Below are 27943 nucleotides of genomic sequence, written 5' to 3' on the forward strand. Positions count from 1 at the left end.
TTTTGGGTTTAATGGTGATCTTTAAGCTGATGTTAGACGCTCAGAGAACAATAAAAGCACTTTTTTGTGTAAATTGCCACGTGGAGCGTGTGTAACAGCATCTCTTAGCGATGGTTCTCTGATGTTTTGGAGGCTGATTGCCAGGTTTGTCTGACATTATGTCTCTTTTTCATTCCTAAAATGTTTTTATTCTGATGCGTAACTGACAGAAACTGGTCATTTTCCCCTTTTTTTCCGTCTTTCTGTCTGGCAGTTTGTGTCCCTCCCACGTTGGTTCTCTCACTCTCTCTCTCTTTTCTACTCCACCCATCCTAAACGTCCTCCTTCCCCTCAACAATCTCTCGCAATGCGTCAGAGTGATCGATGCCAGGAAGTGGGTGGTTTTGGGCGGCGGCGTTGTAGGTGTTCAGGTAATGACAGCGTTCTGTCTCGCTATGAGTAGAAGATTTCCGGGCTCTTTCCGCCTCCCTCTTTACCTCGTCCTCTGCGTTGACAGCACTTCTTTATCCAGCAGCGTAGACGACTCAGCGGGCCCCTTTTCATAGCGACACTCCCCCCGCCATCGTCAGGCCTATTGTCACACCGTGATCACAGAGGATGTGTTTCTGATAGGTGTGTGAGCGCAAAAATGGCCTTGAAGGTTTTCAGAAATTGGAGAGAAAGAGAGGTGTGGTAGACCTTTAAGCCTCAGGAGGAAGAAGCACAAAAAAAAAGTGTTTTGGAAAAGAAGGAAGACAAACTGAGAGCAGGAGGAGCCAGAGCATTTAAACGAAAGAGAAACAGATGACAGACTGAACAACAGTGAGAAAGCAATAAGGGGAAAGGGGAAATAGGAGGGATGTTGCCCCCGGCGATGCAGTTGAAGGTAGCCTACATGAAAGGCATGGCGTTTATCCCCGGCAGCCATCTTGGACTACTTTACAGAGGGCTTGGTAAAACTTTTAACGCTCTAAATAAGGTGGCATCAATGAAACATACATTTCAAAGAGTTAAAAAGCTTGACTTTCACCAAACTAAAAAAAAGATAAGGACTCTAAAACTGTTTTTACTTCCTGAAGTTGACTCTTTGGATAAAAGCTGTAGCAGCGGGGGAGCTGCAGAGTGGCGCTTGTGATTAAAAACAAAGTTTTGTCCAAAGGTGATGCATGGCAAGGGCGAGGTAGCGGCGACAAAGAGTAGTTTTTATAGTTGGTCAAAAGCTACCTGGGAGGCCTGCTGTTGTTGTTCCTGCAGTGATTTCACTTTCTCCAGCGGGCGTCTGCTACCAGGGCAAAAAATGGAGTCACAGTAGGGGGTTTCTCTCTCTCTCTCTCTCTCTGTCTGTCCCTCTTTCTCTTTTATTCTGTTTTTTTTCCAGCTTTCTGTCTATCTCTTTCTCTCTAACGAAAGGCCTCAGGGGAAATCATTTGTGTTGTGACACACACACACACACACACACACACACTTGCTCGGGGGGGATCCTCTCCTCCATGAAAGAGCTGTATGAATAACAAACCTCTGAGTTCAGCCCTCCACACTGACAATGGACACAAACACACACACACACACACAGAGTAGCTCACAAGCTAGCACATGCTTTCTCTTCATCACCCCACACACACACACCTACACACACACTCTCAGTTTGACCCCGCTCACAATAGAGAAGGCATGCATTCATTACCGCTTCCAAGAAAGCTTTGACTGGTCGGCCATTGTTGGCTAATCCAAGGTCCCACCGTATATCACCTTCACTCCCCCCCCCCCCTCCATCTCTCCATCGCATCTCTTTCACTCTTTTCATTCTTTCTGGTCTGAAGTCGTTGACTAACTCACCAATGAGCAATTAGAAGAAGAAAAAAAAAAGATGTGAGAGTTTGAAAGCGAAAGCAAGATGTGTAAGAACTAATCAGATTACTCCACAGCATTGATGATATTATCCTCCTCCTCCTCCTCCTCTCCCCCCCTTCATGATGGATTTCTATCCACTATGAGATTTGCGTGGCATGAATCAGTTTCAGGGGCTGAACTTATCGAGAGGATTGACTTTTGATTCAGTGCGAGACGGTTTAAGTCGAGATGTTTTAGGTTGTGATGAGACCGAGGAGCCGAGATGCTTCGGCGGCTGTAAAAGCAACTCTTTTAACCTTCTGTCTTTCTCTTGTCTGTCTCCTCACAGATCTCAAAGGTGATCGGCACAATGGGACTCCTGAACCTCTGAGGGGTGAGCACAAAAGGCCCGAGGGGAAGAGGAAGAATAAAGCCGAGGGAGGGGGGAAAAAAGAGGACAAAAGAGGAGGAGAAGGAGGAGGTGGAACATAAGAAGGAGGAGGATTCTTGCGTGGCGCCGGCGCGAGCAGGAGGAGTTTTTCGGCAGAAGAAGAGTGGGCGGAGAAAGGAGAGGGAGGGAGGGAGATTTGAAAGGAGGGATTTGCTCTATCTGTCGGGGGTGCATGCTCCCCTCTAAGTCCCCCCCTCCCACTTGGACATCCTCCTTTTTTATTTTTTTCTGCATCAGTGACAGGCCGACAAAAGGCAAAGAATGCGTAATAAACTAAGTTCGGGTTGCCTGGGAGTGAGCAGGGGCCTCGATGTGAGACTACCCAGGACTAGAGCCCTGCTGCTGGGGTTACTCCTGGTGGCGGCGGCCTGTGCGGAGGTGGAGATCGACGTGCTTGGCGAGATGGTGATAATGGAGACGGGCGGGGAGAGCGAGAGGGGGGTAGGAGGAAGAAGCGAGCTGGAGGCCTCCATGCACTCCTCGCTCCTCCGGGACTTCCAGGAAGTGACGGAAGGTATCCGAGCAATAGAAGCTGTCGCCGTAGAGACCGGCGACGCGGCGGCGGCGACGCAGCAGAACATGGCCGCGCCCACTGCCTTCCCAGACTCCTCGGCGGTGGTGGGTCGGATCTTCCAGATGAAGGTGCCAAACAAGATGGAGGATGTTTACCTGGGTGATATCGTCAAGGTGAGTCACACAATCATTTAGTTTTCTTTCTACTTTGACCGTCCATAGTTTCACCTCTGATGACCTCATCACACCTGAGTTTTAGTGGAATCAACTAAACTTTTGTCGTTAACTTACCTAAATGTATAAGTTATATTTATTTCAAGCTCACTGGTGGACCCCAGTAGCTTACTGGTTATCTGACACTGTGTTGCATGTCGTTCTTCATCTCTCACTCCCCTCGTTTCCTGTCATCTCTCAACTGTCACTACCTAAAGAAAATATAAAACAACAACCAAAAGCATCTCCCAGTTCACCTGACTTGAAGTCTTTTGACTTGAAATGAGTTCACTCAACTTTTAAAGTTAACTTTATAAAGAAACATGATCAGCATTGTTTGACACTTAAAACTCTTCAGATGCTTCTTTTTTTTTGTGGTTTTGTTTTAAGAAAACAGACATGATTGAAACCTGCTGTGCTTCTTTTAACACACCTGAAGTTTCTTTTCATGCAGAAACAACTTTCAGCTTTGTGTCAAATGAAGAGAATCTTCAAACTGAGAAAAAACTATATTATCTTATTTTAAGGTTATTGAACTTATTATCTCAAGTTGAGTTAACTCAGTTTATATTTTCATGAGACAACTCTGAACTCATTATTCAACTTATTTTTTCTTCTATCCTCTATTTGACCAAGTAAAACTGTCACATACAAACAAAGAACAGTGAAAAGAAAATCCAGTCATGATGCAAAACTATCTTAAATACATGAAGAAGTTCAGATAACTCACATTATGTTTCTCTGTGTAACCAGTTTAAAGGGTCCAGGTTCTGGTTCAGCAGCAGATGAACTCTAAGAACGATCTGAAAGGAGCCGTTTCCCTAAAAACTACGTCACTGCAGTTATGTGAGCGTGCGTCATTGCTCAGGATTCGTCCCTGAGGCGACGCATATTTCAATCCAGTCAGAGCAATATGCCCTTTTTTTAATTGCGCTGCATTTGCCACAATGGCCAATTTTCCATAATATATGTGTCCTCATATCTGAGTTGGAGGCTTTAGTAGCATTTCCTGCCCTCTGTCCTCCTCCTCCTCCTCCTCCTCCTCCTCCCTCTTTCCCTTCTATTGTTTCTTCTCTTCCTCCTCAATCTAATCCCACCTATTCATCCTCCTCTCTTAATTTCATTTATCTTCCTCCAGCTCTCGCAGATTTAACTCCATCTCCTTCTTCCCTCCATCCTGCCCTGATTGTTCCAGACGTACTTTGTCTATGTATACTTGAACTTCTCTTTCACCCTCCTCCCTCCGTTCACTCTCTCTCTCTCAACCCCTCCAGGCTAAAACCTTTAATATTGTACACTCCCTTCCTGTCCTTCATCTTCCTCGCACCATCTCCATCCCTCTATCCTGTCATCTCTCCATCTATCCTTCTTCCTCCATCTCTTAATTATTACTTCTTCTTCTTTTCTTGCCCCCCCCTCTCTCTCTTCATCCTCCATACTCACTGTCAAACTTCCTATCTTCTCTCTCCCCCCTTTTTTTATCTCCCTCTATCACATTCCTTTCATATCCTGCCACTTCCTCCCTCCCTCCCTCCTCTTCCTCCCCTGCCTCCTCCTTCTCCTTCTCCCCTTTTAAGTCCTATATCTCTCCCTCCCCAACCCCTTGCCTCCCTCGCTCGTTTCTTCCACCCCTGTCAAATCACATCACTTCGTATCAATCACCCAGCGACGATGAGCAGCATGAAAATACACTTTTTAACTTCCTTTTTAATAAAAACTCATTTACACACAATCACACTGCGAGGAGTTAAATCTACACACAGGATCTGTCACCAAAATATCAAATATGAATTTTTCGGAAAGGATTCCAAATAAATAAATACTTCAGTTTTGTCCTAATTCGTAGCTGCAGCTATTTGATGTATCTCCAAACATAGATGTCATTTTTTTTTTTTTTTTTTTTTTTTTGCTCTTCAGCATTTCATGAATCTTAATGTTTTCATCCAGTTTACAGATGACTGAACAAGGCTGTTTGCAGCATTCAGCTGATCGGGGCTGACTTGGATGTGGCTTGGCGGCACACAACAGGCACCGTGTGTGTGTGTGTGTGTGTGTGTGTGTGTGTGTGTGTGTGTGTGTGTTCAGGCTGGGAATTTAAAGGGATATGATGTATATTTTATGTGACAGTTGATACAAAACCCATCGGGTCAGTGTACAGAAAGCTTGTGGAGCTTTTTAAATAAAACATGGTAGTAGTTTGTATAATGCAACCGTTATTTAGAGAGTCTGTTTTCTCTCCGCGTCTTCGCTCTCTTTCTGTTCGGCGTCTCGTCACCTCTCTCCTCTTCTTCCACCTTTGATTCCTCTTCCTCCTCGTTTTTAATTCTACTACTCATTTTCCTTCTCACCCTTTCCCATCACCGTTCACACCTCTTTTTTTTTTTTCTCCGTTTGTCCCACAGGCTAAAGCTTCTTCTTCTTCCTCCAAACTTGATTATATCTGTCACACTGTAAAGCCGCCGAGCCTCCTATTAGAGCCGATAGGAGCTGACAGCTCGGGCAAAGAAGCCAAAAAAACAAACGGGCAAAGTGGTAGAGAAGCAACGATGAAAAGAGAGGAGAGGAGAGGAGATAGAGGGCAGGCGAGAGGTTGTTCAGAGAGATGAAGGAAGAGGAAGGAAGCAGATAGATGAAGGGAGACATGAACAGGAAATGAAAGGTCAGAGATTAGATCCAGACAGAGTGATCCATACAGTGTCCTTGTGAAAAGACTCCAGACGTCCTTCCTACTTTTACTTGTTGGAGAGTCAGCGAAACATTTGCAACTTGGAGAGAGTTTGTTTACCTCCATCTCTATTCCTACTTTCAACGCCGCTTCTCTTTTCTCCTCCTCCACCGCCGCCGCCGCTGCCGCCGTCCTTCTCCTTCTCTTCTTAGATGTGAGTCCCCCCTCATGTTGTTTCGAAGGTCGGCGCTCAAGGTTGCGGAGCGAAAAGGCCAAATCAATTCCCGTGCTCGGCGTTGCACTCATACTAATGGCCTTTTCTTATGAAATCTGCCAGTTTGAGAGGTGTCCGGCTCCCCGTGACAGCCGGGCCTCCTCATTCACCTTTTTTTTGTAGAGCGGCGAGGGGGCGTCCGCCGTTTATCCATTCACACGGCGTAGAGCTGAGGGTTCTCAGCGAGGAGGACGTTGACCTCCAGAGAAAGAGAGACGGAGCTTTTATATTTAACCAAAGAGATACAGAATATACAATACACAACATAGTGTCTGTTCTAATAATGACATTTAGCCTTTAAACACTCTGTAGGTGTCTTTAAAGGTTCATGTGAAAGTATTTCTTCATTAAGGGGGAAAATATATGTACTGACGGTTCACTGAATGTATATTAAACCAATAAATACTGTTTTTATAAGGTTGTATAAATGTTCTAAAATGATACAATTAGCACTTGCTAACGAACCTTAAAACTACTTTTATGTTAGCAACTGAATTGCGTCACTAACACGTATCAAAGTATCTTATTGGTGGTATTGTTTACTTTTATTTTGGCGGTGTTCTTGTGGTTAAACAGCTGTTTGTGGTTTCTTTAATAATACACATTAATATTCCTCAAAGCAAGTTATCAAAGGATTATTATGTTGGTATTGATCCCAGAACTCCTAATACTGAATCATATTGATCAATAATATTGATCAATTTCCAATAACACTCATTCCCAGATTAGATGATGATCAGATAATGTTTGAATTACTTCACATGAAGGTTGATCCCAGTCAGTTATTGCATCAGATCAGTATCACTCAATAAGTTTAAGATTCTTTTGGGGAGAAAAAAGTGTGATTGATCCTTCGCTCATCAGTTTATGATAAACTGACAGTTAATACATTGTGTCACCAAAAGTGTGTGGAGTGATCAGTCACAGTGCAAAGATACAAACACATCATCTACAGTCTAGTGTTGGTGTGTGAACGGTCACACTGTTGCTTCTTTAACTAGAACACGTTCACTTTGACTCAGAAAAGCTTTTCATTCTGATTTCTGAAGCGTTTTTTTTTCCTCTCTGAGCAGATTTGTGTCCAGTGAACCTTGTCTGAGCTTTTTTTTTAAAGTGCATGATTTTTAAATTTGTTAGCCTTGGAATAAATGAAAAAGGTGCGAAGCTTGTGCTCCAACTACAAAAAAAACACCCCCAACTGTAGAGCTTTTACTAAACATGTCATCTGCGGGGGGGGGGGGGGGGCGATGGCGCAGTGATAATTCACTACAACGACCGCGGGTTTTTTTGCGACGTTAGCAGCAGCAGCATCTGTATGCAGGTGCTGCTGCTGGGATGGAAACACCCTGCGGTGGTTTTGTATCGTCTACTGTTATTAATGGAAGTGGCTGCGAGAACTAGGTTTTCTGGCCAACAGATGAGTACTCTCCATAGCCTCATTACCACAATTACCAGTGTAATTAGCTGATTGGCCGATGGGCTGGCTGGCAGGCAAGCTTTATCCCCCCCCCACCCCCTCCCCCTCACCCCCCCCTTTCCTTTTTCTTTTCTCTCCTCCTTTTTATTCCAGGAAATAACTGACGCTAGCTGAAAATTCTTTTAGTTCTCGGAGAAAAAAAAAAGAAAATTCAGAAGAGTCCAGAAGTGTGTGTGTGTGTGTGTGTGTGTGTGTGTGTGTGTGTGTGTGTTATGTGTGTGTGTGTGTGTGTGTGTGTGTGTGTTGTGTATTCTGTGGTGAAGATGTGTGTTTGCATGCAGATTATAAAGAGAGATACTCACAGCTAAATGGTTTGTAATTACTCTCTCTCTCTCTCTACCCTCCACCTCTATTCTCTCTTTTTGTCTTTCTGCGTGTAAAAATCGCCCCTTTAACACACACACACACACACACACACACAGAGAGAGAGAGAGAGAGAGAGAGAGCACACAAATACATGTATGCATATTTGTGGCAAAGTGTGTGTGAGAGAGAGAGAGAGAGAGACAGAGAGAGAGAGAGAGAGAGAGTGTGGTTGTCAGAGCACATTGACTAGCTGTTTGGATCGTTCTTCTCTTGATGAATGGAGACAGTAGCTTGCTGTTGTAAAGGGCCGTTTCACCCCCCCCCCCTCCTCCCCCGGGGGGCATTTTGGTGGGAAAACTAACTTTCTCTTCTCCTCCCCACTGCGTCCTTTCCTCTCCTCTCAATTCATTATCTCCTCCTCCTCCTCCTCCTCTCCTTTTCTTCTTCTGTCGTTCACTGTCTCTCTGGCGTCTTGTTAAGTTTCCAGTATTCTCTCAGTTTCCTCCTCTTCCTCCTCTCTGCCTATGATTGAAGGAATCCCCCCCCCTCCCTCCTCCTCCTCCTCCTCCACCACCCCCCCTTTTTCTTTTTTTTTTATCACTGTCCTTCGTCCTTTCTCTTCCACATCAGCAAGCTGTCTCTCTCTCTCTCTCTCTTTTCAGCTACTGCAGATTTTTTTTTTCTGCACCACATGCAACATTTAATTTTCCCTTTTTCTCTTTTTCTGCAAGACTCCCTCCTGTTGAACCACATCTATCGTTCAGTTTCTGCAAAAAAAACCTTAAAACCTTTTTTATTTCTGTCTTCTCAAAAACTCTCCTCTCTCGTCCCTCCTCGTCGTGCGTCCAGCTGCCCCCTCGCATTTCACAGACAGACTCACCCTATAAGCCCCTGTAGCTCCATAGCTGTTAGCTGGCAGCATCGCAGTGGAAAACTGGTATTAAAGAGAAGCAGGAGGGAGGAGGCAGCCCAAAGATAAAAACACACACACACACACACACACACCAGAACATATGAGTCACCCCTTAGCTGTAAGCTAGCACGCCGCGATCGGTTTACTGGCACCCGGATAGCGGTGGCCATGTTGCTATGTAATTAAACATACAGCAGGCGAGGCTTTTGATTCATATGTTCCAAATTATACGCTCCCACAAATTCATTCATGATTTGGTGTTTTTCAGCTGAGGGTTTGTTCGTTTTGAGCGTCCAGGAGTAGAAAGATATCTGACTGTTCTAGTCACACTGATGGCTTCATGTCAGTGTCGGGTTACTCAACGTTATTTCCATCTGACCTTTAGCACATATAATTACTGCCAAACAGCCACCGTTTGACTCCTGGAAGAAGAAGTAAGAAAGAAAATTTCTCAAAAAATGTTGAGAGAGAGAGAGAGAGAGAGTCGAATGTCTGTCCTGATGTTATTATGGTGTGTCCTCCTGTAGCTTAGCAACCACAGGTTTTTTTTTTATTATTTTTTGGACCGTTCTAGCATGCTTGGTTGTCACCCAAAGAGGAAGAAGTGGAGTTGCAGGACTGCTTTCATTGGTTTTCCAAGCTTAGTGAAGCCATATTTGGCGAGTGAAGGTTACAGGAGCAGATTATATTTAGATGTCTGGACTCTCTTCTGATTTATAGATCGGCCTGTTTATATTACACAGATATGAAACATGACAGTATGGTTGTTGTGTGTTTTTGGAGTGAGCGGCCTTCGTCTCCTCTTCAGGTCTTCACCGCATCTCCTCCAACTTCATCATGTCTCTCGTTATCCCTGAGCAATGTGTTTAAGATTTAATGGTTTGTGTCGGCGCTATAGCTCGTTAGGCGGATAAAGAAAGTTAATGTTTTATTCATACAGTATCAAAGAATAAAAAAAAAAAGGAGGGAATAATTGCTGACCTAGGGACGAGCGAGGGATCGGAGGAGGAATGATTCTTAAAGATGGTGTCACAGTGATGAAGACGGTTGGAGGGAAAGTGAGTCTGTCAAACACGTTATTGTAACAGGAAGCGCATCCAATCGCAGTTGAGTTCTTTTTTTTTTTCGATGGGAACTTGATTTTTTGGATCAAATGTGACTAATTGTGTAATTATTTCCTCTATTGTCGTCGTGTCACAACAGATTTAACAGCGTGTTGATTCGACCTGCAGCTGCTTCTTCATTGTCGACTCGTTCTGCTTCTCACAACTCTTCTTCTTCTTCATCTAAACGGCAGTTTCCCCTCTTTTTTTTTCCTTTTTTGAGGTCTTGTCATTTTTTTGAAATGTATATCCTTCACAACAGGAAGTTGTTGACATATTTTGGCAGCAGAAGAAGTGTATGTGCTTTTATTTTGTTACAATAGGATGTAAAGGGATTGTGATTCTTATTAAATAATTCAACAGAGCTGAAAATAAAGAGAACGACGATGAATCTGCAGCTGGTTTGATGAACTATTCATCAGCTGCTCAGTGCTGAGTGTTTACTGTGAAAAGTAACATAAAGTTATTCCCTTCAATTTATAGGAAACTGGCACTTTTTACCATTTTTCATATCAAACTAGTTGAGAATGTAAAGTAGTTGCAGCTCTGCCTTGCAACAGAGAACAGTGTGAACTTTTAGATCCATCAGAGCTGCAACTAACGATTATTTTCATTATTGATTTATTCATTATTTATAGTTGTTTGGTCCAGAAAATGTCAGAAAATGTCGAAAAATGTTGATTTCTGTCTCCCAAAGTGCTCTAAACCCCCAAAGATCTTCAGTTTACTGTCATAAAGGACTAAAGAAACCAGAAAATATTCACATTTAAGAAGCTGGAATCAGAGAAATTGGACATTTTCTCCTTCAAAATGATTAATTTCATAGTTGACAACTAATCGATTAATCGACTAAACGCTGCAGCTTTAAATTTTATTACAAGATTTGCAGATTAATAGATAAAAGTACAAATAAAATCACAAACAAGCACGTTGATGGAGACTCTGTGTATCAGTTGGAGATTTGATGCTGCAGCATCAGTCAACAGATCTGATGTTTAGAGATCATCTTCATCTGTTTCTCCTCTTTTCATACATGCAGGACGTAGAAACACGTCTTCTACTGTGTTTTTACTGTGTTTAACTCTGCTGTTCTACTTCCCAGTCAGTCCTTGGATTTCCCTCAAGAATAAAAATATAGTAGAACATTTTCTACTGGTGAGGATATTTGGTGCTTCTGTGTGTGTGTGTGTGTGTGTGTGTGTGTGTGCTGATAGTGAGTAATTCTGGTGGGGCTGCAGCATTAGTCAGAGCTGAAGCTGAGAGTCTGCGGAAAAAACGAGCCACACGCTGAGACAGAGATAACACAAACACACACACACACACACACACACACACACACACACACACACGCAGGGGTTATACAAATCTACACATGCATGCACACATAGAGAGTGTGTGTGTGTGTGTGTGTGTCTCTCACCTTATTCTTTCAGTATCTCTCTGTGTCCTTCTAGCTCACTTTCTCCTCTACCTCCCTCCCTCCCTCCCTCTCTCTCTCTCTTTCACACACACACACACACACACACACACACAACATCTGTCTCCGCGGGACTTTGTTTACACTCTGCTTTATTTTCTTTCTCCCGGTGTCCAGCGCGGCGCAGTAGGCAGCGAGGAGGAGGTAGCGTCGTGTTTGCTAAGCCCAGACACCGCTCGCTCCTCGGACGACGACCGCCGTACGAGGCTGCAAGCTGCGAGCTCGTCTCCTCACTTGCCTTCAAGTTGTCCTTGTCATAACAACACACACACACACACACACGACTTTACCTTCACACATTCACACTTTCTTTCTTTTTTGCTCGGGCACACACACACACACACACACACACACTTTACATCTCTCCTTATCTGTCTCTCTCGATCTCTCACCCACACAGCTGGAATCAAACGCTGACTTCTGTCGGCTCCTCAGTAGCGCTTCATTGTTTAGAGCTGCAAGCACAAGAGAGAGAGAGAGAGAGGTAGAGAGACATAGACAGAGAACGAGGGAGAGCTTTATGAGTTTTGCTGCAGGCCTTGGCAACAAGGTTTACCACAGGGCGTGTGTGTGTGTGTGTGTGTGTGTGTGTGTGTGTGTGTGCGTGTACTTTAGCACACAGGTTTTATAGCTAAGAGCCCTCTTCATCATTATACTTTAATGACTATATAATAGGGGCGTATTTGTGGTTGTGTGTGCGTGTGAATTAATGCACGCACACATGTTGAGCCTCTCCGGTGTATCAGGAGTCTCTTGTAGTTTGCTGCAAACATTTTAAAGTCCCGCAGCCTGTAATGTCTTCCTCATGCAGACGAGTCCTGTGGATCTCTGACGTCGCATCGTCCTACAGTACAGTCTATTTATAGAAAGGAACGTTTTCCTTACTCTGGGAATTCTCTGCATTTCCATTCCACTTTTTTTTTTTTTTTACAATGAAGTGAAGATCTCATAACTCAAGTTTGACTGGTGTGATTTTATTTTGGAGCCGAACAGGAAGTGAGTTTTATGGTTGAACACCTGTTGATGCATAATGAAGTTACACTTTACAGTGTAGGTGAAGTGTGACGACCGCTCGGCAGATGTTCTTATTGAAGGATAAGGTGAAAGGTCGATATTATTCTGATGTGTGTTGTGTATTTTCTTTATTTATCTTCCGAGTGCAGCTTTTATTTCCAGGTTTCCAGGTATCAGTTTCTGTCGCGCTCCAATAAAATGGAGGTAAATGGAATTTTGTTTTGCAGCAATCAAAGCAGGAAAAAACTTCAGCAACTCTGTATTTCCTGAAGCAATATCTGGATTATCCACAGAGCTCGCTGTGATCAGTTTTCATTGGTTTTTCTTCAAAAGGAAATAGTCTTTATAAAAACTCCTGAGAAGGAGGTCTGTAGATGATTTGATCAGATATACGAAGATTGTATTTTCAGTGCTGTGAATAACAAACAAAACTGTGTTCAGCTCCGTTAGATTAGAGCAGAATGAAAGTGAAGGAAGTGAATATCAGAAACCTTTAAACTAAAACCCAAACAATCTGCACGACTAGATTAAAACTGCAACGATTAATCAATTAATCACATATTTAAGAGTATCCTCCTTACATCAGAACCCTAAAGACACAAGAAGGTTGATTATGGTTTATATAATATATACAATTATATAGATGACATCATCATATCAAACGCCTTGTTTCAAACATTGTAGAGGTCGTAAACTGAACATTGATTAAAGAAAATAAATAAAAACTTTAATATTGAGGATGGTTATGCTACATTATCAGCAACTTCACTACGGGTTTCTTGCAAGAAACACTAATCTGTGACTGTCTCAGGCTTTTCTTCATAATACTTAAAAAAAAAACACAATGAGGGCTTAATTAACACAAGTAGCTAACCTTGTTACCTGGTTACCTGGTTACCTGGTTACCTGGTTACGGGTGTAGTCCTGCTGTCAGAACAGTTTGTCAAGGTTCAGGGGTCGTCTGTTGTTGGCACAAGCTAGCAGACTAGCATGCTAGCCACAGGCTTGTTGGCCTGGTGTTATCACCCCCCCCCCCCTCCACTTTCTTCACCGGTAGCCATGACTTAGTAACTCAAACGATGCTCCGCGGTAGGAAACGGTCGTGAACTTTGATGTGCGAGCCAAAAAACTGCAGACTCACTGGCTGTGGTATTTATTTCTGCTGTGTGATATAATGTTAGATGTATCCATATCAAGTAAAAAATGTTCAAAGTTTATCATCATCATTGACATTAATTTGACTGTAATAACCTGTTGAGATCATTTTATCACTCAGATCTACTGGACAGTGTTTGAGGTAGTTGAGATGATTTGTGTAGTTTTGGGTGAACTGAGCCTTTAAATGCTGTAGCGTCTGCTGAGGTGGTTTGAAGAGATTCTGGTTCTGTTGTGTTCTTGTTTTACAATTGAGACGTTAACGTCTAACTGCATGAATTCAATTTTTTTCAAATAAAAGTTTTCCACTTTTAAAACCAGTTGACGTTTCAGTCGCAGGTCTGCAGACGTCACTGCTTCCTGTTCCTAGATTACACCGCTGAGGAGCCGTGGACCGCCGCCACAAATGAATTCTTAACGGTAGAAAACGGGGCTGGAAGACGGATTTCCCCTCGTAAACAGTCGCCTGCCTGTTGGCCACCCAAACCCCCCCTAACACCCCCCCAGCCCCCCTCCCTCCCTCCCTCCCTCCTCACTCTATAGCTCCATCCATCCCTCCTCTTTACCTCACATTTTCCACTGGAAACACTTCACTATGCCAGCAACTCCCTCGACGCCTCTCTCTCTCTCTCTCCCCCTCCCTCACCCCCCCCTCACCCCCCCACATGCAGTCCCTCTCTCACTCTCTCGCCCCGCGCTGGGTCTCTCTTGGTCTCGCTCCAATTCTCACCTCCCCTTCTTTTCACATTACCTCTCACTTCCTCCTGCTTCTTCCTTCATCATCTCTTCCTTCCTCTTCATGCTCCCTCCGTTCCCCTCACCACGCCGCCTTTCATTTCAACTGATCATATCACAACGGCATGCCCAGAGTGCACCTCCTCTTCCTCCTCCTCCTCCTCCTCCTCCTCCCTCGCCTCCTCCAAAAAAAATATGAAGCTTATCAGTTGAGCTGTCAACCGGGTCCCCGGTAACAATGGCCTCCTTTCTCCATGTTCTCCTCTCGCCGCAACAATGAGCAGCTTTCTTTCTTTCTTCCCGAACGCCGAGAGACTCGACGCCTGCTTGTAATATCTCTCTCTCTCTCTCTCTCTCTCATTCTTCTTGATTGACCTCTCTTTCTTTTATTCTTTCTTTCCCTCCATCCTCGCTGCTGCATCTCTTGTCTCTTGTCAGCATCCCCGGTCTGTCTCTCGTAGAGTTTCCTCTCCTTGAAAGAGCTGCGTGATTAAACGCGTCTGGGGATAATAAAGGTGTGTGTGTGTCTTTGATGAAGACAACCAGGGCGTTTATTTTCATTATCAATTCATCTGCTCATTATTTTCTCAATTAATCAATTATGTTTTGCCTTTAACGGTTTCTTAGAGCTCATGGTGACGTCTTCAAATGTCGTTTTATAGACTTTATTATCATGTTTGACACAAAATATTCACTTTTGAGAAACTGCAGCCAGCAGATGTCGTTTCAGCTTAAAAGACGACTAAAAGTCAAGTCATGAGCACGCGTCCACCTGAAGGTAACTGTTGGTATAAATAGTTAATCTGGTTTTAGCTGTGATCCTAAAAAGCAACGTTAAAGGAGGTTTTTCAGTTTCTGGAAGTAAAACGTCCCTGGTTGTGTTATATGACCGACGGTAGCAGCTCCACCGAGGCCCCGACGGAGTCAAAGGTCGAAGCTTTTCTCCTCTAACAGCGAGCAGTAAAAGTCACACATTCAAAAGTCAAAATGTACTAATTATACAGCAGAATGACTCCTGTCAGTGTTGAAATAATTATAATATCGGATCATTGTTACTGATTTATTACTTTGTACACAGAATTTTAATAATGTGGAGCTAATTTTAGCTACTTTACACACTGGTGGGTCGTTTCATCTTTAACAATTATCTGTATTTTACAGCCTGATCGTATGTTTTGTGTGTAAAATGTTAAAATGCAAAGAAACTATATAAAGTATAATATTTCCCTCTGATATGTAGCCGAGTGTAAATATAAAGAAATGCACTTTATGGAAGAAACATGGAGGATTTCACAAAAAACATTCCTCAAATTGGATATAACAGGAGTAAAAAAAAACAGATATTGCTTTAACTTTTGACTCTATAAAATATTAAAATATTAAAACATGAACCATCAGCACCGAGGCTGCTTCAGACTGCAGTAACTCTAAACAAAACAGCTGAGGAGGCAGACGGAGTGAGTCCAGTGATGCGGAGTGAAATAAAGGATGATGCCAGCGATACCAGATAACGTCTCCGAGTGTTTCACGCCTGTCGTTCATATATACAGACTTCAAATGCAGCACGGTGCCCGATAGTCACGGTCGGCTTTATGGCTGATGTGTGTCTGTGTCAGTGAGGGAAAAAAAAAAGATGATCAAACAAACCCCCAACTTTGATGAGATTATCATTTATTTCTTTTTAATTAACACTCTTTTAAGTCGGGGGGGTAAAACGTGGTTTGCTGCTGCCACACTGAGACCTCTCCACACATCAGTGATTCATTCTTTAAGTCATCTAAAAGGCTGGTATCTCTTAGTGGTTTGGGGTTTTTTTTAATGCCATCAACATTAACATTCATCGTACATGGTGCTTAAAGTAATTGTGTTTCCTCCTTAAATGTTGGAAAGAGGGAAGCGGCGTGTCTGCGGGTCTTGAAAAGTCTTAAAAACCTTTTAATTGAGTTCCCTCAAAAAAAAAAGGGTCTTAAAGTCTTTAATTGCAGTTACAAAGGTCTCGCCTGCTGTAAACAGTCATGACATTGTGTGTGTGTTTTTTTTGTTTATGTTTGCAGACTGTTAGGAAATGTTGTACATCTATAAACTACTAGTGAGACTGGTGTGATACTGGTGGATACTGGTGCTGCAGGAAGCTGTTTAATCTTTTATGTGCAGCGAACAGTCACTGCTGCAGCTGCTGTAGCAAAGAAGCTAAACTTAAATGAACTTATGTGTTCATTGAGAAAAATCAGAAAAGTCTTAAACCTGCAGTGCATAACTTTTACATATAAATGAATGTCTGTTACATAAGCCTACACAAGCTAAACGAGTTCACACGCCAGAGTTTTTAATCTGGTGTCTGGTGTGACATTCCCGCTGCTTCCACCGGTCAACCAGCTAACTTCCTGTTAGCTCTCTGCTAGCTTAAATGTGGATAAAATAATTTAATCGTGCGGCTCTTCTAGACTTTCCAAATGTTTTTGGACCAAATGGATCCAATTCTGGTTGGAACGCAACAGTAGCGTTAGCATGTGTCGACAGTGTTTTTGTAATTACTCTCACTGCCAGAAGGGGGAACTCCAGCTTTAAATTTAATTAGGAAAACACCCTGAAAGGTGAATAAGACGTGATTTTCCAGTCAAAAAGTCTTTGAGCAAAACGTTTAATTGGTGCTTTGAAAGGTTATTATACTAGTCAGCAAACCCCCCGAGTAAATTAACTTTGATTGTCACTTCTATATGTTTTGTCTTTGCCCTAAGTTGCCCTTTGCCGCCACCTTAATAGCTTCCCAGAAAGGAGTTTAGTCTCCTCCGTTCTTGCTTCCCGGCCCCTCTGCGTGTCTCCAAATAAATCTTCCAAAACGCCGGGTTTCCCCGGCTGTTTCAGAAGGGCTTAGGCTGTAACCTTGCCAGTGGTATGCGTTTGTACGGGGAGGGGGGGGGAGAAAGGGAGGCCGGAGGAGTCTGTGAGAGCACACGATAACCTTTAGGGCCAAACATCAAGCTTTCTTATGCCGAAGCCGTCGTGTCAGGAAAAGATATGAAATATTTTTCTTGACATTTTTTGGGGGGGATTTGATGTATTTTTCATGTTCTTTTAGGGAGGAAGAAAACTACAAGCTCTCTGCTGGGTTCATGTAGGAGTTTAAAAGGCACTATTGTGTTTTTTTTTGTTTGTTTTAACACTAACTGAAGCAGGGACATTGACTTACAAGAACATTTCTTTTGGCTTTTTTGGGGGGAGCCTATAGAACAGAGATACACTCGCCCATCACTACTGGAAGCTGAGAAGTTGTTGATAGAGAGGAAACTATTCCGAACAAGTTGTTTTGTTTGTCGTCGAGCTTGTGATACGTCACCTTCTGACCAAAAGCACCTGACAAATCTAATTAAGTGTCACCTATCAGTTTTTTATTCTCTCTTACCCGTATTTAATTGGCAGCAGATAAGGAAGTGATCTTCCTTGTGCTTTCAGGACACAATTTAATAATTTACAGAGCAATTATGACAAGCTATGATGAGATTACTGCCTGGCAACTCACTCGTCCTTCATCGTCTCTTTTGTGATTTAATTTGCAATGCCATGTCAAGAGGCACTCGGTTTGAAGTTTCGAGGTTGTGGAACACTGTGCGACAAATTAAATCAAACATCGCTGGAGGAGTCGACGTTTGGAGACACATGAAGTGGTTTTGTTTCTTGTTTTTTTTATCTTTGCAGGCCACCAGTGATATTTGAGGTATCTGTGTTGGCAGCAGTGGACGTTCTTAGTAAAAAAAATGATCAATATTGTGTCATTTTTTTAACATTCCTACATGTTGTCTTGTAATCTATAATTATCTAGATGGATTGCATTTTGAATAATATTTGTGTCTCTTGCACAAATAAGTTCTCCCCCAGGCTGGATTTCATAATCTTGTCCATGAATCACGACATGACATCTTCCCTACATCACCACCCCTGAAATTAGCTTTTATCTGGCAATGAAAAGGACTGTCAGATTTTGATAATGACATTTCGAAAAGAAATAATGACAGCAGGGAAGAGGAAAGCAAGAGAGAGAGAGAACAAAGAGAGAGAGAGAGCAGGGGGAACTGAGGTATAAATAAAATCATTGGAGGATATTTCCACTATGTTCATTTGCTGTTTCCTCTGTTTCTAGAAGAAAAATCGGAGATTTCGAGTATTTCTGTTGGGGGGGGGAAAAAAAGACGTTTTGAAGAGGTGTGGACGCTTGTCTAGAGGGGGGAGAACTTTTAAAGGAATTGTTATCCACGGGGGGATAATTGTTAAAAGCTCAGCTCCTGGCAGAGTGGATGTATGTGTGTGTGTGTGTGTGTGTGTGTGTGTGTGTGAGTGTGTATGTCTGAGGGGAAAAACCACATACAGCTGTGTAGCTTTGTGTGTTTGTATATGGCCTTGTATGTATGAATGTATGTGTATATATGTGTGTGTGTGTCCATTTCAATGTATGTCTGCATGCTTGAGAATGTGTGTGTTTATGTGTGTGTGTGTGTGTCTCCCCCGGCGCTGCCTGTGTGCTGGTTAGAGCATTAATGATGTGTCTTGGGAGCACTGCCTCTACATAATTTATCAACCAGGATTTATTAGCCGCAAAATTAACTTGTAGGGGGCTGTGGGGGGTGGGGGGGGGGGAGCACAGGATGCATTTGTTCTTGTTTTTTGGATTTATGTGTGCTGATGCATTGTCACTCCCCTGTGATCCATTTCTCTCCATCAGCCTCCTGCCACGGGGACGACGTCCCCAGTCGTATAATTGGCCGAGTTATTTTAATTTTTAGTCGGCTTTAAATTACAATTCAGAGCATTTGAGTGTGTCTGTATGTGTGTGTTTTGTGTATAAGAAGGAGAAGTCGGTGGATAACTACAGCAGCCTTTCATTTCTACATGTCTTCGCTTTCACTATCTGTCAAAAACTTTTAAAAAATAAAGCACAACGTGCATTAATAAGAAATGCTGCAAGCTCAGTACATTTATACAAATTAAAATTTAAAAAATAAAAGGAAAAAAAACTAAACTGATGTCAAAAACATTCACAAAAGCTGCATCAGTGTAAACCATAGGCTATCTAATAAAAGCACCTGCCTTTGAATTTGTTTATGCTTCATATCTTGTAAGTAAAAACTTGTGCAATCTTTCAATGTCGCCTTCATCAATACTTCTTTTTCCACAGCTGGCAAGTACACTACCTGCTTTATGAGCATAAACATAACTCTTCACAATCTCAATCACAATCTTTTCTGGAAGCCTTCACATTGTTTTCCTCATCCACTCTTTACTTTCTTTCTTTAAACCATCTGCTTTTAAATCAGACATAATGTTTCTAACTTATTTTCTTTTGGATGTTTCATATCTACTTCACAGATTAATGTATTGTGATTGTATTTAACTCGTTGGTGATTAATCATCTCTTCTATTATAAATATGTATACATATTGAAACATCACTTTCTCTGTTCTGTTTGTCTTCCAGATTACAGAGATGGGTAAGGATTCCCTCCCTGCCTGGCTGCACTGGGATGCCAGCAGCAGAATCCTGCAGGGTCTACCTTTGGAGGAGGACAAAGGCGTCCATTACATCTCCGTATCCATTTCCAACCACACAAAATCCTCTTCTTCCTCAGAGGTTTTTTCCATCGAGGTACACCCTGAGGATCATTTGGACACAGATTCAGCTCAGCTGGCGTCCAACCAAGCCTCCGCTGAGGATGACGTCCAGTCCTTCATGTGTGGCAACGAGGAACCGGTAACGGTGCTCACGGTAATCCTGGATGCGGATTTGACCAAGATGAGCTCGGAACAGAGAGTGGAGCTCCTGGATAACATGAGGAGCTTCTCTGGGGTGGGGCTCCAGCACATGAAGATGCTGCCTGTGGTCAACAACAGGCTGTTCGACATGTCCGCGTTCATGGCTGGGCCGGGGAATGCTAAAAAGGTGAGTGAATGTGCAAGAGAGTGAGGAAATGGATAAATGAAAGTGTGAGTAATTTAATAAAGTGCTTGGCGAGTGTATATGCTCAGTGAATACTTGTCACACATAATATAAGTGGATGGCTTATTAAATTTTCTGCTCTCAATGTCTCTGCAGGTGGTGGAGAACGGCGCTCTGTTGTCCTGGAAGCTCGGCTGCTCGCTTGACCAGAGCACGGTCCCAAATATCAACAGCGTCCAGGGTCCTGCAAAGGAAGGCACAATGTCAGCCAAGCTGGGGTACCCTGTGGTGGGCTGGCACATCGCCAACAAGAAACCCCATGTTCCCAAGCGGGTGAGGCGCCAGTTAAACAACACTCCAACACCTGTTCTGGCAGTGCTTCCTCCAACGACTGTAGTGGAACCTCCAGTGAGGATTATCCCAACACTGTCCTCTCCATCTATCGCTGCACCAACTGAAAGCTCTGCCCCCCCTGTACGAGGCCCCGTTCCCCTACCGGGCAAGCCTACAATCAGAGTCCGTGACCCCATTGCCCATACCCCAACACTGGGACCTCCTCAACCAACAAGGGTAATGGAGACTACCAGCACCATTCCCATCCAGCCAACAATGACCAGGCCCACTTATGTGGAAGCCACCGCCACACCACCCACACCCACCAGAAGACCTACCAAGAAGCCTAAGAGGCCCAAAACCACACCGGTGCCCAGAGAGCCAAAGACCTCCACAGCCAAGCCAGCCAGGCGCACCACACCATCACCTGGCGTCATCCCGGATCCATACAATGAGAAGCCCGTCTTGCGTAACCCCATCGACCAGGTCAATGCATTGGTGGGCACCTATTTCGAGGTGAAGATCCCGTCTGATACGTTCTTTGATAAAGAGGATGGGACAACAGACAAGCTGCGTCTAACCTTGAGACAGAACCACAATGACGTGGTTGGAGAGGGCTCATGGATCCAATTCAACACCACCAGCCAACTTCTCTACGGCCTGCCTGATGTCCATCATGTGGGGAAACATGAATACTTCATGCAGGCAACCGACAAAGGTGGCCTGAATGCAATTGATGCTTTTGAGGTCCGTGTGAACCGCTGGCCCGTCAATGACAAAACACCTGTGATCTTCACGGTCCGATTAGACGGTGAGCCGCGCTCGGTAACCAATGACATCCACAAAAAGATCCTTCTGGTCAAGAAGCTGGCATACTCACTGGGGGACCGCAACAGCAGTACTGTGAGTCTAAGAAACATTAGTAAAGGGTCTATTGTGGTGGAGTGGACGAACACCAGCCTCCCGCAGCACCCTTGTCCAAAGGAACAGCTCACAGCCATGAGCAGAACACTCGCCGATACTGAAGGAAGGCCTACACAGACCTTCAGGTATGCCATGGACCCTGAGTTCAGACCGTTGGACGTCATGGTCAAGGGAAGGGCAAGCTGCAGAATGTACTCCTTCATCCCACCGGGAGACATTGATTTACCAGAACCTCCTCCAGCAGTCACCCCAGCTCTGGGAACAGGCCGGCAGAGTACAGATGACGTGTATCTCCACACGGTCATTCCCGCCGTGGTGGTCGCAGCAATCTTGTTAATTGCAGGTATCATTGCGATGATCTGCTACAGGAAGAAACGAAAGGGCAAGCTGACCATCGAGGACCAGGCCACTTTCATCAAAAAAGGTGTGCCGATTATCTTTGCAGATGAACTGGACGACTCCAAGCCGCCTCCATCTTCCAGTATGCCCTTGATTCTCCAAGAGGAGAAACCCCCACTTCCACCTCCCGAATACCCCAACATGGCCACACCAGAGACCACTCCCCTCAACCAGGAGCTGCTGGGGGAGTATACAGCTCTGCGGGATGAGGACCCCAATGCACCTCCCTACCAGCCACCGCCTCCCTTCACCACTCCCATGGAGGGCAAAGGTTCCCGTCCCAAGAACATGACTCCCTACAGATCTCCACCTCCCTACGTGCCACCCTAAGACTAATTTAACCCTCCCCTCGTAGGGTGGAGGGAGAGGATGCCTGAGGAACTGTGACGGTTTCCATTCTGGTGTTTTGTCTGTCTGGACATTTACAGGGAGGGATGACAAGAGGTGCTAAAGTACAAACAGCTACAGGGGACTTTTGGTTTAGGAGAGGGAGTAATGAGTTGGGTGGGGTTTTACAGTATACAGATGGGATGATTGGTTGAAACAGCTGGGAGGGACTACTGTTTTAGTGGTAGCCCAGCTACTACAGTGGCCTAAGACAAACAAATTTGCGTCACATTGGCATTCGGATCGACCAGTTGGTCAGAAGCAACAATTGGGAGACTTGTTCTCCCTTCCCAGCATTTCAGTTTTATCTCTGTTGATTTGGATACTGGCTTTTTTTTGTCTGTTTTTCTTCATCTTTATCCCAAGATTATTATTCTTTTTTTTTTTTGTTTTTCTCTGGACAGAATCGTTGTTTTTTTTTTTGCCTAACAACTCTTTTTTTTTTTTTTGTCTTGCTTTTAAATAATACGAGAAGACAGTGAACTGCCATCAGAACCACTGCAGGCAACAACTCGTGTTTTATAAAGGAGCGTGAGATTCTCTGAATATGGAAAAAAAAAAGAAAAGCTCTCATAAGAATCTCAAATCACCCCTGCAGACGACACAAGAGAACGGGAGGCCGAGGTGTGTGTGTGTGTGTGTGTGTGTGTGTGTGAGTGAATGAGTGTTTATTCAGATTCAATACAGTTTGCCTTTTAACACTAGTTGTCTGTTTCTATCCTTATTCACAATGTCTAGTAAAGATTGAGAATAACAAGGTAGCCTACAAAAAAAGATTTAGAGATGAATAATAAATAATTTGTTTGTTTCATTGGTTTTAAAATTCACTGTATATCTGGAAGATGTTCTGATAGATTGTATTATATTTTTTTGGTGGTGGAAGTAAAACGGGATGAAAAGGATTGCCTCACTAAAATAACCTGCAGGATCTCTTTTATTCCTGTTTTGACACAACAAAATGTTTATTATTATTATTTTTTTCCATTAGATGAGAATCCCACCTTCCTCCCAACTGCCCTCATCCCCTCCAGAGATCACACAGGCTCGATAAGATGTTAGAAAATTGGGTTTGATGGGTTTTTATTATGATAGAAATGATCCAACTAACTTTTAAATGCAGAGTTTAATATGGATTTGGGTGCAAAATGTATAGTTTATGCAATTTGACCTCATTTTGGCAACAAGGTTGACAAGTGGAACGCCATTTTTACCCTTTTCTGCAAACAGCGCCACCAACAAAACAGGAAGAAGAGCCCTACAGGTTATTTTGGACCAGGGATAATTATTTTTTTATGTAACGAGGCAGTTCTTCTCTCCAGTGAGAAACATTTTGTGCCATGGAGACTGTCCCAGACGGGATTGTACAGATATTCACATTTTAGAGGTCACAGAGGAGACGGTTGAGATGGAAACGAAGGAAGAACCTTAAAAACTTCCAGTAATTAGCTCACTGAAAAAAAAAACGGTCAAATGAAAATCTCCTTCTAATTTTTTTACAAAGTTTTTGATACAGTCTCAAATTGTTTGACTATTAAAAATAAATCATGATTAATGATTAGTCTTCTGTGATTTGTAAAAATCTTAGCCTAGAAGTTCAATTATGATTCAATTATGTACACTTTCTTTTTTTTTTTTGTTTTTTTTTTTGTTTTTTTTTTTGTCATGGGTCACATATTTCAAGTGTTATTTTATTGTGTGTGTTTGCATATCAAAGTGTATCTCCCACTATACAAAGATGGAATGACCCATATTTTATGTAATCACAAATTTTTATTTTTATGTCCTTATGTTTGCTGATGAGTTTCAACTGAAAAAGTGACCCTTTGCAATAATAATGTAAGGCACAGTCCGAACACACAGTGACTGGTCGGTGCAGGCTCAAGCGAGTGACTCGTATTGTCATAATATTGTTGGTTTTTGCAGGATGCCAAGGCTTTTTTGCTTATCGAGTGTGCATTGTTATAATAAAACCAACTGGTACGATAAAAACAACCCCTCCTTCATTCATGTATCTGATTTTCCCTGCTGGTTCTGTTGAGAGCTTTCCGTCTTATGGAAAAAAAAAAAAAAAAGTCTTATCCTGTCACACACACCCCCCCCCCCCCCCCCCCCCCCCAAAAAAAATCAAAATCTGACTGCTGTTTATAGATGAGGATTTTGGTCACTGTCACTTTTCTGCTGCTCCCACTTAGCCTTGAATTGATAAATCAATCTGTCTGAAGTCCATGAGAGGTTTTACCCCCCCCCCCTCACCCCCTCCCCTAAGACAGCTTGCTGCCTGGCAACCATCTATGGTATTTGGGCTCATTGGAACAGTTGTACTGCTGTCCTTTTTTTTGTACTAAATTATTCTGCTATTGAATGACTGGTCGGACAATTCAGTTTGAAAGCTCTGCCCGTTAAAAAGGCTCGGCTGTGAAAACAGTCTCTCAGCTCTATCTGTCTTTCCACACATTGCATGCAGATAATTTGCATTGATTACTTAGAATATTGATTAGACGGAAAACAATTTGCCAGCTCTGTTGCACCTCTGTGATAACTCATGACAGAGTTTAATTTGGAGGAAAAGGGAAGCGATGATGAATGTATTCCCAGGACATCGCTTGTTGCTAAAATGGATAAAGGGGGATCATAGTGATGACAGAGATTAATGGAGGATTGATCTTGGTTTGATTGAGGTGCTGTGTGAGGTCGGATGGATGTGGACTCTACAGATATGACAAGGTCCTCATCTTTCAGACTGAAATCAGCGATATGCTCATTTTAAAGAGGGTCGATTCAACACATCTGAAGCCTCTCAGTATTTATGAAAACTGATTAAAGGTTGTTTGCTCATATTCAAAGGTCCTGTAGAACAGTAAAATACCTTTAGTAAACACATACAGTAACTCACACATTAAAATTCTCATCTCAAAATGTGCCGAAAATCAGATCGGGGATTCTGGAAGATTATAGATGTGCTGAGTTTGCATTTTTACAGGAACCTCATCAGTCGCCTTCAAAGTACCTGACAAGCTTAATCTATCACAGGGAAGACGCTAAAATGATTTGTAGTTCAATTTTGTCTCCTGCAGGAACGTCACGTCACAAAACTTTTTTTTTTTCTCCAGAATTTGAATTAGAAATGGATACTACAAAAAAAAAAAGGTCAGGGCCAGACCGCTGGACTGTCAACCATCAGCAGCTGAGCTCTGATTCTTCTCCAGCAAAAAACTTTTAAAAACATACTTCTGAATAGAAGAATAGTTTCCATGCTTCTTTTACCTGCATGTGAAGGCTACACGTTGCTTAAAAATGTGAAAACTGGAGAAGGAAGGAAGGGTTTGGATTTGATTTATCATATAATCTGCACACGAATATCCCAGCTACTCAAATTACTGTCAAATTACCCTACAGAGGTTTTATGGACGCTGTGGTAACTTAGCTGTCAATGTATCAAATGATCAATGATATAACTTGCCTCGGGTCTTATCACTGATTGTAGGATTTCCAAACCAATAAAATATAAAACTTTTTGGCTATCTAACAGGAGACTGGGCTAGTTTGGTGTTGCTAGCCAAGGGGAGCCACAGCTGTTTATCCGGCTACGGTGCAGCAATGCCAAGTACATTAGCTGTATATAACTTATGTTCTGCTCAGATCACATTCATGTAACTTGGAACTCATACAGACATTTACACACCTTGTTTTCCTGGCTCAGCATGAGAGGATGTTTGTACCACTGCCTCAGCTTCAACCCCTTTACCAATTAAAAAAAACCCAATAACCCCATCAATTAAAGAACAGAGACCTGTCAGCCAATAAGATGTGAGTATTTCCACCTGTAAACCCTCTCTGATTGGTCTTGCCTCCGTTCTGGGCTAAAGCCAGGTCCAAGGTCCAGGCGACGGGTTCTGTTACGTTCTTTGACAGCCGTCTGTTACATTAGAATAGCGAGGTGTATATAGGACACTGGTGATGAAGAGGCCAAGGGTTTGTACATTACAGAGCCTCTCTGAATAGCATAATTACACTTGAGAAGTCCAAGAATAGGAGCTCTTCTCAGAATAGAAGCCCCAGAGTAGGATCAATTATCAGACTGCATGACTATACACGTATCCCCCCGGATACCTCGTTCACAATGTTCCTATTCTTAGATACCAGATTAATATCGGCCTGAGTTCTGATTGGAGGGGACGCACGAGAGTGTAGAGTCACATTTATGGAAGTTATTACATTAAATATAGAATATGAATCGCAGTAAGTGCACAATACCCACTTTTGACTGGGAAGCATTTGTAACTGTGGTAATTTTAGACATTAAAAGTAGTTACAAGTCTGGACGACTTGAAGAAAACCAAAGATATAAGACGTGCAAGCACATTGAAGTGAAGCGGTGGTCACTCACGGTTCTGGTGCCTTTGTGAGACAGTTCTTTTGATTGAATTACCTTTGGGGGTTTTTTAGATGGTGGCTGTGAGTCCTCAAAAGACTAACAGAGAAGGCAAAGAACATTATTATTAATTTACCTGATCTTTGGGGATGTATTGTATACTATTCAATAATGCATTTATAATCTTTTTTAGTCTGTCACATGGAGAAGGTCTGTTAAACACCAGTTTCAAATATTAGTGTATCTACATTTTATTATAGGTTTCAGATCTCAGTGAAATGTTCAGTCCTCGTTTTTTATACCATTTTTTAGATTTGTTACATACAATATAAAGCACAAAACTTTGTCATACATCATATCACACACTCAGTTTGACAAGGAACCTTTTAATAACACAGGGGACATTCCCCACTGTGAAAACAAGGTAAAATTTTATTTGACAAACTGGGAAAAAAAAGACAATTTTTACTTGAGTCAGCCCTCTGATAGATGATTAGTTCTCTGTGGAGTTTCAGCTGACTGAATCTCTTTTTTTTTTTTCAGTAATTGAACAATCTCGTGCAGGATTGTACCTTCTGACAGTCGTACTGTGCTTTGTTTGAGTAAAAAGGTAAAAGCTCCAGTCACAAAGGCTCCACTGTTAGTTCTTTTTTTTTTTTTTGCAAAGAATGTTGATTAAAGCTCTCAGTGTCCACACATGGTCTGCATTCATGCACCGGGTCCGTATTAAAAAAAAAAAAAGGCGACCACATGGAGTCTTGACGGCTGGACGGAAACTGCGCCGTGCAGTCAAGGATCAGGGCTTTAAATTGAAAATAAATTGACTATCCATCCAGGGGAAAGTCATTCAGAAAACAATTCAGCTAGTCTCCTGCAGCCTGGCTATTATCCGTACAATCATGAGGACTTTCAACACTGTCCACAATGACATACTCCTTCATTACAATGAACACAGCCTGTGCAGTTTATTTCTTTCAGCAGAGTAAACACAAAACTGTTTCCGGGAGCATGCGCGGTGGGTGAGTCACTCCTCAGAGAATATGTTGTCGAGCTCTTTGGCTTGGAGACATTTGGGGATTTGTTCATAAATTTAAAAAATTGGTATAAAAAAAAAACACAGTGTGAAATGCCTGATGAAATCACAGCATGCGGCCCGTCACACATGGTGTGATGAAGGTCGCTTGACCAAATTAAATTCACCGTAAGTGCCGACAGCGTGCAGGAGTCCAAACTGTTGCTTCAACCCCCCCACACACGTGTCTACTGGACATTAAGGTCTCAGAGAGCTACTTACATGCACAGTTACAACATTTCTGAACAGCCAAACTTGTCCTGGTGACACATACAGTATACAGTAGTGACTCTGCTATAAGTCTATAAATGCAAGGAATTAAATATGAGCAAATATACGTTCTTTTTATAGGGTTAAAACAAAGATACTGGCTCACAAGAATACTCAGAGACACTACAGTATTGTTTGCAACAAGACAGTATT

General features: G+C 42.8%; 1 protein-coding gene across 1 annotated transcript in view; it reads left to right on the top strand.

Moving 5' to 3' along the window:
• The window catches only part of dag1 (dystroglycan 1), a 47860-nt gene extending 23792 nt beyond the window's left edge, over positions 1 to 24068 (top strand). The window contains exons 2-4 of the mRNA XM_067586142.1: positions 2159 to 2947; positions 19575 to 20036; positions 20190 to 24068. Coding sequence (XP_067442243.1) covers positions 2522 to 2947; positions 19575 to 20036; positions 20190 to 22019 — 2718 coding nt within the window. The 5' untranslated portion in view covers positions 2159 to 2521 and the 3' untranslated portion in view covers positions 22020 to 24068. The remainder of the gene's footprint in view (positions 1 to 2158; positions 2948 to 19574; positions 20037 to 20189) is intronic.
• The last annotated feature ends 3875 nt before the right edge of the window (positions 24069 to 27943 follow it).

Source organism: Thunnus thynnus, chromosome 4 (assembly GCF_963924715.1).
Source record: "Thunnus thynnus chromosome 4, fThuThy2.1, whole genome shotgun sequence".
Classification (NCBI taxonomy): domain Eukaryota; kingdom Metazoa; phylum Chordata; class Actinopteri; order Scombriformes; family Scombridae; genus Thunnus; species Thunnus thynnus.